The sequence below is a fragment of the Protopterus annectens genome, chromosome 16.part0, assembly GCF_019279795.1.
Source record: "Protopterus annectens isolate FY-2018-M chromosome 16.part0, PAN1.0, whole genome shotgun sequence".
Taxonomy (NCBI): domain Eukaryota; kingdom Metazoa; phylum Chordata; order Ceratodontiformes; family Protopteridae; genus Protopterus; species Protopterus annectens.
Window position 1 is genome coordinate 198,097,982 of NC_056750.1, and position 14,199 is coordinate 198,112,180.

General features: G+C 44.6%; 1 protein-coding gene across 1 annotated transcript in view; it reads right to left on the bottom strand.

The window, feature by feature from the left end:
- The window catches only part of LOC122790866 (rho guanine nucleotide exchange factor 40-like), a 1,619,416-nt gene that overhangs the window by 529,816 nt on the left and 1,075,401 nt on the right, over positions 1–14,199 (bottom strand). Inside the window, exons 7-8 of the mRNA XM_044058526.1 lie at positions 2,335–2,421; positions 913–1,029 (exon numbers count right to left, since the gene is read on the bottom strand). Coding sequence (XP_043914461.1) covers positions 913–1,029; positions 2,335–2,421 — 204 coding nt within the window. The remainder of the gene's footprint in view (positions 1–912; positions 1,030–2,334; positions 2,422–14,199) is intronic.

Genomic DNA, 14,199 nt, shown 5'->3' on the forward strand with positions numbered 1-14,199 from the left:
CGCCCCTGTACTCATCACTCATTAGACCTATGATTGAGTACAATGCCCGCTCGGAATGTATCTGACCAGCCACCTGATGCAGCTTGAAAGGCCCCAAAAGTTCCTCACCAAAAGGATAAAGGGTCTCAAAAATATGTCTTATGCTGCCCGACTGAAAGAACTCCAGCTTTATTCAGTCTCATACCGCTTGCTCAGAGGTGACCTGTGCCTGACATATAAGGCCATGTCAAACCCAGATTTGATGAATATGCTTCACCTCAAAAATCTAGATCCCTCAGAACCACAAGGGGGAGACTTAAACCTTGACACGGTTATAAATAGAACGTGCTGGAGGGACAGATTCATCACCCAGAGACTCCCTATGCTGTGGAACAAAATCCCGGTACATGTGAGGCAGAGCACCTCGCTGGCCTTGTTCAAGAGGAATCTTGACCAATGGATGGGAGATCGCAGATATACCCCAGGGATTACTTCAGTGTCACTGCTTGACAGAGGCACAGAAAAATGATAGGCATAGTTTTTTATTCAAACTAAAGGGGTGGCGAAAGCCACATAACTATGGGCTAGGCTTATAAATGCCCTTGGGCAGATAGCCTAGTATGAACCTATGAACCTATGAACCTATAAGTAGAATATCTGGAGTTATTTATGATGAATCAGTGTTGTGGGATTGGACATGAATGGCAATGGCAGTGACTGGCCAGCTGTAACAAGGTCAAGAAGAGGTTTAAATCATTGTTCACACAAACATTTTCCAAGTTAAGAGTATAAATAATTACTCTTCTGAAACTTGGGAGATGCATTAGTAGAAGAAAACAGCTTAGGGCTGCAAGCTTTGCATTTGCTATTAAATTTCTATAGACAATCCACAAAGTTCTTATTAGCAAAGACCCTAAAATAGATGAAACCTACCTTGCGGAACTCCAGCCATTCTAGGTGTGAGTACTCATAGGAACCTCCCAGGCTCTGTGGGATGTCAGCGATATCAACAAACTTTTGCAATTCATGAATTGATGTGATGATCTCAGTCTGTGAATGAAACAAAAGACAAGTTTAATAGTAAGAGTAGCATACTAGAGTCACAGCATGATTAAAAAAATAGTTTAACATATTGTCACATGGTTAAAAGGAAAACAATGAAATTAATCCAGACATAGGCTAATATGCAATGGAATTTTAGAAAACAACACAAAGCAGGGAAAAATATACGTGCAATTTACATAACTAGGTATTTTACATTCATAGCTTTTCCAAGATAGTCACCTGCTGTGAATTACACCTCATATTATTGGGGCTGCAGTAACTACCATTTATCTTCCCAAAGCAATAACCGCAATAAAAACTATAACTATAATAAACAATTCCTACAAAACTGAGTTACTCCTTTTTGGCTCCTCACAGCTGACTATCAGGTGCCATCAGCTCATCTCCTCATTCACTAACCGATCCTTCTTATCCTCCTAGGACTCTACCCAACCCATTTCTGGGGCTGGTTTGGAGACTGAGTGCTCTTATTCAGTATCATTCTCTTGAAAAGGAATTGTTTTCCTTTCTGATGCCCAACATTTCTCCTTCTCATGGCACACATTCGCTGAAAGTCCAGAGGTGAATGTGCAATGGGAACATGCTGACATTTCCTTTCACCTCAGAGGTGGCTCATTCATGTCTCCTGACTATTCCCTCAGAATCACAACACCCCTTGTGCACCCCCAGTCTACATTAGATACTGCCGGCAAAATGCACTAAAGAGCACCTCCCCTCAAGATGGGTATGCCCGCCTTCCCTGTCAGGGTCTCAGATGCCCATATCGCTAACTGACCTTGGGTCACCAGGGCTATAGTCAGGCTTTATCCTTCTACTCCATGGTACTTGGAGTTACATCTTCTAGGAGATGTCAGACAGCTGGTCATTGTTCAGTAATATTTCTGCAGAAAGATTTGGGCCACCTCAGACATGCACTAAATATGTGCCATTACCTAAAATGAACCTTAAGGAGCATACACATAGCATGTATCTGCACCTTCTCTTTAACACATCAGTCATTCATATGCATGAGAGTGTTATAGGAAGCAAGGAAGGCCACCTAGGGCAAGAGACAAGAGTACAATTTCTTGGCCTAGTACTTAGACTTAGTTAGCAAAGCCCTTTCTAAGATCAGCTTAGTGAGTGAGAAAGGTACATGCAGCTGGCTCCATAAAACAACAACACAGACGTTGGATGGTTGTGTTATTTCTAAAAACAGAAATAAAATATTGTGCAGAGCACTCATTATCATTTGCAATGGGCAGGGAAAGAGTGAAAGGTGGACTAATAAAGAATTCCAGCTGCCATTACCTGTACTCCAGGAAGTTGTTTCACACAGGCTGTGGACTCCTTCTGTACAAACACCAAGATGGAGTGGATTCCTCTAGGAACAGTTTTCTGTAGAAAGCAAATCATATTCTGCTGTTAGTAAATGAAGTAAAGGTTTATAAAAATTAGAAAGAGACTGGAGAGAAAAAGTCAGTTTATATCAGTGACCTGCAGATAGATGGTGTATTCTGTCAAGGAACACTATTACACTGTACACCACTTTAGGAGGGGCCATTATTCAACAACTGTGAAGTTACCAGCAACATGAAATCCTTAAGTTAGATACTTCATTTGTTGGACAGCCATAGAATATCCTAGTACGCTTCGGTATGTGTAGGAAATAACCATTGCTGGATAGAGATATCATCTGCCATTAATTTGCTTATAAGGCTATTTGGGGCAGGAATCTGTGCTACTATCACATATTAACATCTGTATGCTGAAGCCAGAAATTGAATAATAAGAAGTTATGTACCTACCATAATGTTCCATGTTAGTTGTCTTCTTCTCGCCTTCTTTCTTGCTGGATGGGTTCGGAGCAGAACCTCGGCTCCGACTCGGCCTATACTATAGCTTGAGAGCTATTTTTACCGGCTCGAGGCAGCCCTATATCCCACAATACCATGCGCTAACTCCCCAGATCTCATTGGCAGCTAACACATAGTATATATTTATTATTATCATTATTATTATTATTACCAAATACGGTCTCCCTGCTGGTAACACTAAAGATATGGGGTAACCGTAACAGACTGTATAACATGAAAGAGAAGGACTCAGAGACCTTCAAGTCTGTCCAGGCTAGGGGGATGGTGGGCGGGACACAAGAAAGAAGGCGAGAAGAAGACAACTAACATGGAACGTTATGGTAGGTACATAACTTCTTAATGTTAAGTTGTCATTCTCGCCTTCATTCTTGCTGGATGGGACAGCGTCCCTAGCACCTTGGTCCTGGGTGGCTCAACAGAACAGACTCCTGAGTACGGTGGAACCAAAGTCAGCTCTATTTCTGGAGGCTATATCAAGCTTATAATGGGTAATAAAAGTATGTTGAGAAGCCCATGTAGCTGCTGCACATATGGCATCTAACGGTAACCTTGCTTGAAAGGCTGTTGATGTTGATAGTGCCCTAGTTGAATGAGCTTTAGGTCTAGATGGGAGTTGTTTGTGTCTCAACTGGTAGACAAAGGTAATGATGGATGTCAACCATCTAGAAAGAGTTACCTTTGATACTGGAAGTCCTTTCTTTCCTTCAGCATAAGAGAGAAAGAGCTGGTCTGACTTAATGAATTGTTTTGTCCTGTCTAGGTAATACCGCAGCTGGCAATGAACATCCAAGGAATGCAATTTCTGTTCAGCCCTGTTTGAATACTCTGGGAAGAACACAGGCAAGTCAATAGTGTGGTTCAGATTTGATTCAGAAGAAACTTTCGGTAGAAAGGAAGGATTCGTTCTGAGAGTTAGCCTGTCTTTATGAAAAACCAAATAAGAGGGACGGACAGATAATGCCTGGAGTTTTCCAAGAGAGAAGTTTGAATGAGCAAGAAGCTGCAGGTTCAAAGGGAGGGAGAATTAATGATGTTAGAACTAAATTTAAATCCCATTGTGGAGGAGGATCCTTAATGGGAGGTCTGAGCAAAAATACGCCCTTGAGGAAAGCTTTACAGAGTTTGTGGGACATAATATTTGTTTCCGATAGCCCCACATGAAAATTGGCAATGGCTGCCAGTTGTAGTCTGATAGTGGCTGACGACGATCCTGAATGAAAAAGCTCCGCCAGAAAACCTAGAACTTTATGAATTGGAGCATTAAAAGGATCCAAGGACCTAGCTTCTGCCCAGAATGAAAAACGCTTCCATTTGCTTGCATAAGTCTTCCTAGTATTGGACTTATGGGAAGCAAGAATGATATCACAGACAGGAAGAGAAATGAAGGGAAGCCTGGCTATGGTTGGAAGTGGAGCAACCAAGCTGTGAGGTTGAGGGAACGAAGAGACTGGTGCAGCTTGCCCATTAGATGGGTCAAAAGGTCTGGAAGGGGTTCCAGATGCCAGGGCTGTTCCAGTAGATGATGGTGCAGGAACGGAAACCATACTTGTCGAGGCCAATAAGGGGCAATGAGGATCATTTTGGATCTCAATGCGGTTGCTTTCTGAATTAATTGCGGAATCAGCGGGAAGGGGGGGAATGCGTATAGAAGACCCCGAGGCCAATCGTGGACTAGAGCATCTCTGGGGGGATGGCCTGGTAGAGGGAAGAGTGTGAAGAAGTCGAGGCATTTGCTGTTTTGAGGGGTTGCGAAAAGGTCGCAGCAAGGCTGGCCCCACTTCTGAAAAATTCTCTCTGCTACCGCTAGATTTAGAGACCACTCGTGAGGCATGAGAATTGTTCTGCTCAGTCTGTCCGCAATGACGTTGGACCTTCCGAGGATGTGAGTTGCTATCAGAAACCGTTGAGAGGAGATCGCCCACTGCCAAAGTCTGAGTGCTTCTCGACATAGGGGATAGGACTTTGTTCCGCCCTGCTTGTTTATGTACCACACTACAGACATATTGTCTGTTTGAACTGCTATAGTCCCGGTGGGAAGAGAGTCCTGAAGGGCTTGCAATGATAAAAGCACTGCTCTCATCTCCAGGACATTTATGTGCAGGTGGCATTCTAATTGTTGCCATGTGCCCTGGACAGTCCTGCCCTGATAATGCCCCCCCCACCCGATCAGGGAGGCATCCGTTGTCACTGTGGCAACTGGAGGGGGGAGAACAAAGGGTCTGCCCTGAAGAAGTTGAGGGGAGACCATCCACCAGGAGAGGTGTCTCTTGCAAGATGGGGTTATCAAGATGTTGTGAGTCATTGGGAGCTGTTGAAAGGACCACTGCGAAAAAAGCATCCACTGGAGAATTCTCATGTGGAAGCGAGCTAAAGGAAGGAGAAGGATCGCCACTGCCATGAGGCCTAACGTTTTCAGTACTAACTTGGCTTGAATTCTGTTGGACTGAAACAGTAGCTGAACATTCCAGCGTATGTCTGTCACTCTCTGAGGTGGTAATGTTGCAGACATTTCTCTGGTGTTTAGTACGGTGCCTATAAAGTTTATAGATTGACAAGGTGACAAAGAGGATTTTGCAAAATTTATGGAAATACCTAGTTTGTTGCAAATGTGAATGGTATAATCCCTGGCTATTAAAAGATGCTGTTTGGTGGTAGCAGTAATGAGCCAGTCGTCTAAATATGGAAACACCTGGAATCCTTTGTGTCTCAGGTGAGCTGTGACCACTGCCAAGCATTTGGTGAACACCCGGGGGGCTGTGGTGAGACCAAGGGGCAGGGCTCTGAATTGGTAATGACTGGCTCCCAGCCGGAAGCAGAGAAACCTTCTGGAGCGCCTGTTTATCTTTATATGATAGTACGCGTCCTGGAGGTCTAACGAGCTGAAGAACCCAACCTTGGAGCGGACACTGGATCCAGCACGCTCCTCATCACCTTGAAAGCCCCCCTATCAGGCACCGAAGACAGTCCCGGTTCCGAAGACACCCGAACCACCCCCGGCACCAACAGAGAAGGCTCCGAAAATGATGTCGGAGCCAAACTAACCAGAGCCGATGCTCCGAGAGGGAGAGCGGGGTCAGATAAGGGTCCGATGCCACTTGCCCCCTCGGAGCCGACAATGGAGTCTCGGCACCTGGACCTCTCCACGGATGGTACCAATGAAGAGGTCGGAGCGAACGACGCTGGAGCCGAAGGTGGAAGTATCGGCTCCGACGTGGGCAAGGTTATGGTTCCGACAAACTCCGGCTCCGAACTCGACTGGAGAGTCGGAGGAGGAATCGAAGGCGGTACCGAGGGAGCCACAGTCTGGTGAGACGGGCTTTGAAGCATTTGGGCCAGTGCCTGAGATTTTATGAGTCTACTGACCACCCTCTCAATATCGTGGTCGGAAAGTCTAGACAACCTGGAGGAATGAGTCCTATGACTCTGCTCCGATAGGAGGGGTGATCTTGGAGCCGATCGGATGGACTCTAGTGTGGGAGATCTAGAGTGCTTGCACACTAAAGTCGGCTCTGATACAGGTTTCGGAGCGGATACGGTCTTGCTCGTATCGGCTCTGACTGGAGCTGATGTCGGAGCAGTCTCAGATTCACCAGCCCTCGACTCAGAAACTGCAGCCGAGGGTTTGGCGGGCTTAGATGACTTCCCCGAGCCAGACTTGGACGGGGAGTCATCGGGCTTCAATAAGCCCCTCAATATAAGTTTATTGCGACCCTCCTGCAGGACTCTTGAACTAAATCCGTGACAAACGGAACAAGAGTCCTGCAGGTGCAAAGGCCCCAAACAGTAGATGCAAGAAGTGTGACCGTCTGTCAGAGACATTTTCTGACAGCACGAGTCACACTTCTTGAATCCCAAGACCTTATCATCTTTGGACATTGCCCTAAGGACAGTAATACAGTCAGCACACACACTCACTCGCTTAAACCCAAGGGGGAGTTAAGGGGGCTGACTAAGATCACAACACACACACTATACGGGGGTGTGGGTAAACTAAAGCCCATAGGCCCGATTATAAAATTAGCTAAAGGGGTGGGTAGGGCTTAACGAAATATCAGTAATAAGTAAAACTAAATCGATAGGGAACTAATGTAAGGAGTTAAACTATAAACTATCTCAAATTTGAAGACTTACTGAAGAAATTTCTTTACTGACCTGAGCCGGTTAGAAAAGGCAACCTCGCAGCAAAGCGTCAAACGAGATCTGAGGAGTTAGCACATGGTATTGTGGGATATAGGGCTGCCTTGAGCCGGTAAAAATAGCGCTTGAGCTATAGTATAGGCCGAGTCGGAGCCGAGGTTCGGCTCCAAACCCATCCAGCAAGAATGAAGGCGAGAATGACACCTTAACATCTGATGTTAACCACTGTCCAGAATCAGCTGTAATAATAAAATAATTGGCTGAGACAAATGACAATGGTATCAGGTATAGGCTCTATCTTAGCCCAAAAGAGATTAGATTGGAAAGGAAAAGTACAGTTTTGTACCTACCATAAATGTAGATGTTCGAAGATCCACATTGCTGCAGTCCTAACACTTGGGTAGTCCGCTGTCCCTCGGTCGGCCCGAATATCAGAGTATAAGGCTGACGTCGGTCAAGGCGCATTTGACTGACATCAGAACGTCAGGGTACAAATGCGCATGACCGACGTCATATCCTCAGTCTTTTCTTGCCCCAGATGTCAGAAGACCCTAAAAAGAAAGGTCAAAACCTATAGACAACAACTAAACAACCAACCAGCCTACCACCAAAAATATGTACAATATATACAATATATACAATTATACAATTATACAATTATACCTCAGATGGATAACCCAACCCACACAACCACCTCAAACTACAGAGAGGAAGGAGGGAGGGTAAATTGGACTGCAGCAATGTGGATCTTCGAACATCTACATTTATGGTAGGTACAAAACTGTACTATGTTCTTCATCTCACATTGCTGCAGTCCTAACACTTGGGTAGAATCCCAAAGCAGAGGTAAGGGAGGATGGCTAAACTATAATGAAGCAGGAGCTGCCAAAATGCCCTGCAACACAGCAGTGGCAAAACCAGCCCTGGATTTAGAGTACAGTGGAAGGTGGTAATGCCTAGAGAAGGTATGCACTGAACTCCAAGTGGCTGCCTCCAAAATATCCTTAGTAGCCACCCCCCCTCAAAAAAGCTGTTGAAGTGGCAGTAGCCCTAGTGGAATGAGGCCTAATCCCAGCTGGAATCTCTTTGCCATGATGGGAATAACAGAAAGCAATGCAAAATCCAATCCACTTAGAAATAGTTTGTTTTGACACGGCTTGCCCTGAGAGCACAAAGCAAAAGAAACTAATAACTGCTGAGATTGTCTGAACCCTTTAGTTCTGTCCAAATAATATCGCAACTGCCTGTGTACATCTAAAGTGTGCAAAATCTTTTCCCCTTTAGTTTGGGGATTTGCATAAAAAGTAGGCAAATGAATAGTTTGGTTTAAAGCCACACTAGAAACCACCTTAGGCATAAAGGAAGGATTAGTACGTAAAGATACCCTATCCTTATGGAAAATTAAGAAAGGCTCAACTGCCATAAGGGCCTGCAATTCAGAAACCCTTCTTGCAGAGGTAATGGCCAACAAAATAGCAGTCTTCCATGACAAATATTTCAACTCAGCAGTAGCTGCAGGCTCAAAAGGTTGTAGAGTGAGTTTCTCCAACACAAAATTGAGATCCCAAGCAGGAGTAGGAGCCCTTCGTGGGGGTCTTATATTCTTTGCCCCTCTAAGAAATTGCTTGAACAAAAGATGAGAAAACAATGGTGGGTCACAGTCGTAATGAGCTGAAATTGCTGCAGCATGAATCTTAATAGAAGAGAAGGACAAACCTTTGTCCAATAACTCAGTAAGATATTGAAGAGCCACACTTAAATCAGGCTCAGAAACATCCAAATCCTTAGCTGCACTCCAAAATAAAAATCTCTTCCATTTATCTGCGTACACTTTCCTTGTACTAGGCCTTCTAGCTTCCAAAATCACGTTCAAAACTTGTTGTGGAAGTTGAGACCCTCTATGGTTTAAAACAGAATATGCCATGCTGTTAGGTGAAGAGAGTGAAGTTTGACATTGAGCAAATGACTGTCCTCCTGGGACAACAGATGTGGAATCAAAGGCAAAGGCCATGGAGGCTTCTGTACTAGACTTCTCAGTAATGGGTACCAGTGCTGTCGAGGCCAATCTGGAGCTATCAAAATCATCCTTGGCTTGTCCTGTCTGGCCTTTAGAAGTACCTTTGGGAGGAGAGGCAGAGGTGGAAAGGCATACACATGAAGATTTTTCCAACTGAAAGAAAGAGCATCCACTTTCCAAGCTGTGGGATGAAACCTTTGTGCAAAACTTTGGCAGCTGGTGGTTTAGTGGAGAAGCGAACAGATCTATGTCTGGAGTTCCCCAGGACACTGTCAATTTCTGAAATACATGAAGATCCAGTTTCCACTCGTGGGGATCCATGATTTGTCTGCTTAACACATCTGCTAAGGAGTTCTGTGCTCGGCAGAAACCTTGCCTGAAGACTTAGTTGTAAACTGAGAGCAGTCTCCCACAAAATCATTGCTTGCCTGCATAGAGGATAAGAATGTGTTCCCCCTTGCTTGTTGATGTACCACATGACAGTTGTGTTGTCTGTTAGAATCAACACCTGCCCTGGAAGAAGTAAATCCTTGAAAGCTATTAATGCAAACTGGACTGCTAACATCTCCTTCAAATTGATATGTAGATGCTGTAGTCTGACAGGCCACTTGTCTTGTATCCACTTTCCGTTTAGATGAGCTCCCAAGCTTTGTCTGAGGCATCTGTCGTTAAAATTTGACTCGCCTCTGGCCGGGTCACAGAGAGTCCCTTGTTTAGGTGACATTCCTGAGCCCACCACAAAAATTCCTTTTGAATGCAAGGTATTATTTGAATGACAGTGTCCAGATGCTGGCAGTGCTGTGTCCATACATTTTGAGATACCATTGCAACTTCCTCATATGCAGTTTGGCATTGGGAAGCACCAGAATACAAGATGCCATGAACCCTAAGGCTTGAAGGACTGTCCTTGCAGTCAGCCCGGACTGAAGAGATAGATGATGGAAGTAAAGGGAAAGATTCTTTTGTTTGTCCGGGGTTAGAAAGGCCATCTGGGATGCTGTATTCAGTCTTACACCCAGAAAGCACATGTCTTGAGCGGGTACTAGACTGGACTTTATTTCGTTCACAGAATACCCCAGGCATCTTAGCACTGCTATCACATATTCCAAATGACGAAGAAGCTCGTCCCTTCCTTGAGCCAGAATCAGGCAATCGTCCAAATAAGGATAGATTTGTATTCCTTTTAGCCTGAAGAAAGCTATCACTGGAGCCAGAACTTTCGTAAATACTCTGGGCGCAGTAGATAAGCCAAAGGGCAATGCAGAGAACTGATAGTGAGAAGTCCCAGTCCGAAAACGCAGATATTTCCTGCAACTTAGCCTGATAGGAACATGAAGGTAAGCCTCCTTGAGATCCAAAGTTACCATCCAGTGATCCTTGCCCAGTAGAGGTAAAAGCTGTTTTAACGTCAAAATTTTGAACTTGGGAATGTCCAGATAAGTGTTGAGGATAGATAAATCCAAAATTGGTCTCCACGTGTCCCCCTTTTTTGGCACAAGGAACAGGCGAGAATAAAATCCTAGGCCCCTTTCTGGCATAGGAACCGGCTGTATGGCCCCTATTTGGAGTAACAGAGAAATTTGCTTGTGAGCCTCTATTCTTTGTTGAGGAGGAATGTCTGGCATGCCTTTGAAAGGAGGCAAGGTATGGAAATAAAACCTGTAACCGTGATGTATGATATCCAGTACCCATCTGTCTTGGGTAATCAAACTCCAATTTTCTTTGAAAAGTGCCAACCTTCCTCCCAAAGGTGCTGCCAGGCGAGAAGGTTCTGGCAGCTGAAAAGGTAGGTCATTGGGTCTGTTTACGAAAGGACTGACCCCTGCCCTCACCGAAGACTGTGCAGGAGAACTCCCTGTTCTAGGCCTGAAAGAGCCCTGACCTCTGCCCCTGCCACGTCTAGATCTACCCCTAGACTGGGAATCATAAGAAGGATACGTCCACCCTTTAGTAGGCCAATTTCTACTAAACTTTGGAGGCTGAACCTGCTAAAAATCTTTAACAGTCTGCATAGACTTAGCCTTGTCTTCCATTTTCTTTAAAACTGCCTCAACAGGAGAACCAAACAAGACATCAGATTGCAAAGGGGCATCCAAAATCCTAGTTTTAACATGGTCAGATAAATTTTGATCCCTCAGCCAGGCATGCCTGCGAAGAACTGACCCAGTGGCAGCCACCCTAGACGAGGCCTGAACAGCATCAAAACCACATTGCAAAGAATGCTTACCCACCTGTTCAGAAACATGCACTAAATCTTGTAACTCTTTACAATCAATACCTTCCGCCAGAGCATCAACCTTAGATTTCAACTGTGAAAGGAGATAATTTTGATATTTCAACATGTGAAATTGGCAATTCAAAGCTCTCATGGCTAGAGTGGAAGAAGTATAAACTTTCTTTCCCCACCTATCCAAGGCCCTGGCCTCTTTATCTGCCGGAACTGGATTCTTGACAACAGAAGCCTTAACACCCTTAGGCCCCTGGCTAACAGTTTCTGGGTCTGCCCTAGGACTCTTAAAAAGATACTTATGAGCTTCAGGCACCCTGTAATACCTATCTGGTTTAACAGGAGCAGGAGGCAAAGAATCAGGATTAAGAGAAGCCTCTGCAAACACATCTTCCACCACATTCAGAACAGGAGGTATAGCTAAAGGCCTATGCTGGGGTAAAACAAAATTCCCTAAGCCTTTTCCTGGAATCAGAGAAATCCTGACCTTCCCATTTAAAATGCTCTCTCATGGAGTGAAGGGTCTCTGAAAAGAAAAATCCTCAGGAGGAGAAGCAGAAGGCCTAGAATGATCCACATCAGAGTCAGAATAATGAGAATACTCCTGCAAGTCTTCAGCCAAAGACTCAGACACATCCAAGCCTGCTCATAATCCCCCAACACAGGTTCCATCCTAGGCCTCTTATCAGGACGGGGCATAGAGCCTCTAATCAAAGTAATTAAATCTTCTGCCATTTTAAGCATGTGCTTCTTGGGCACTGAACCTGAAGAACTAGGAGTGACACCCACAGAAGCAAAACTAGACCTGCCTCTAGGAGAAGCCTTGGAAGCAGAAAGAGAGGGCCTAGACACCTTAGGAAGGGAGGGGGGTACAGTTACCTGAGAAGCCCCTACAGCCTGACCTGCCTCCTGGGAGGCCACATCCTGTAAAAACACAGTTTCTCCCTGGGACTCCAGAGAGGCCTCCGTCGGAACCACCAGTTCCACTGACACCTCTAAAGAACCGGCGTCCGGTTCGGACGACTCCTCTAACCTAGGTTTAACTGCCTTGTCCTTGCGCTTCTTTGAGGAAGCCGGCGTCGGAGCATCCGACGGCATGTTGTAATTGCACCGCTTCCCAAAGACCAACCTGGCACAATCCAACCTACGCTTTATAGTGCGTTTATTGAACCTAGCACAAAAGCGACACCCAACAACGTCGTGCTCAGGTCCCAAACAAGGTATACACAAATTATGGTAATCCCTATGCGGTATCTGTTTCCCACAAGAAATACAGTTATTCACTTTTTCTGACATCCGGTAAACCACTGAGGCAAGAAAAAAACAAAATATTCCCCAACGGGGTACTTAACCAACTCTGACTTCGGTCTGAAACTCCGAATTCGAAAAATTTCAGAACGCCGAACGGCACTTGCAACACTGCTTCTGCATCGGACCATGCGGCAAAAAAGACTGAGGATATGACGTCGGTCATGCGCATTTGTACCCTGACGTTCTGATGTCAGTCAAATGCGCCTTGACCGACGTCAGCCTTATACTCTGATATTCGGGCCGACCGAGGGACAGCGGACTACCCAAGTGTTAGGACTGCAGCAATGTGAGATGAAGAACATTCTCAATGATCCTACATTTTAATTAAACTCTAAGGGGTAGGGGAGTGTCACTGAAGCAGAAAGGTATAGCAAAGCAGTAAAAAGAATGTAAAAATGTACTAAGAACACAGCAAATAAATATACAAGGGTAGCTCAGAGCATCAGTCTGTAACATTATTGTGCAGTGGGAGGAGTCTGGGAAGAAATGTGGGCAAGTTCAAAGCAGTGACTCAGGGTGGGTAATATATACTGCTGGCATCACAGGAGTATAAAAAAGTTACAAAAGCAGTGTGACATTGCAGTGTAAGTTGTTTATAAATGAGACAGAGACAGAAGGGAGGCGGGTTGTGATCTATGGTGATATGTGAAGAACACTACACAATGACTGAGAAAAGGGAACAGGGGAGGTCACAATCTGTTGGTACATTCCCTAATGGTTAAGAAAGAGAATGGCATTAAGAAAGAAAAAGACAAGCAGAGAGTGAGTGCATCATCGTATCAGCCCCAAGACACATCAAAGTAGGAAAGTAAAGGATTGTGGGAAGGTGAAAAAAGGACTGAGACAAGAGAAAGACTGTAATACTATTGGGAGTTATGAATCTTCAAGGAGAAGACTGCAAAATGCTGAGCTCCAGGGTAGAAAAGGAGCAGGAATAAACTGGGCCTTGGACCAGGAAGGGTTCAGCCTGTTAATATGTGAATGTAACAGAAGTTTCTATCCAAAGCAAATGGGTCATGTGTGTTCATGTGCAGGTGCAATTAGCTAGTAGTTAGCGCACCTCTAAGTGAAATGTAAAAATAAAAGACAATATTGATTTTGAATTTCAAAGAAGTGGACTGTGTGTTTGTGGGAGAGAGGGTCAAAGATGAGCTCTGGAGTTTTGGAGAAACTGGAAGAGTAAATGATTTATGGACATGTGTCACTGAAAAATTACTTAGGGCTATGGACAAGGGTCTGAGGAAAAGGCAAAATGGGCAAAGAGAAGAAAAAAGCTAATGTGGCTATTCATAAATCTGAAGATTGTGAATAGGGCAAAAGATGGGGGCATAACAAAGGTGGAAGGGTAGGGAGGATAAGTAATGAGGCATACAAGTAGGAGGAGGAAAAGGAGATGAGTGTCTGGTCATGTCCATTTGTGTAACTTGTACTCATGATGTGTTTATGCTGAAAAGTTAAACATGCAATGTAAAAGCTATAACCACAAAACTCTCGCTTCTCTACTAAAGCAATACAAAATCATTATCTGAACACTTATAAATGACTGTAATTATCTCTGGACTAGTATAAAAATAAGCATAGTAAGTGTAAACACTCATACCTTTGTT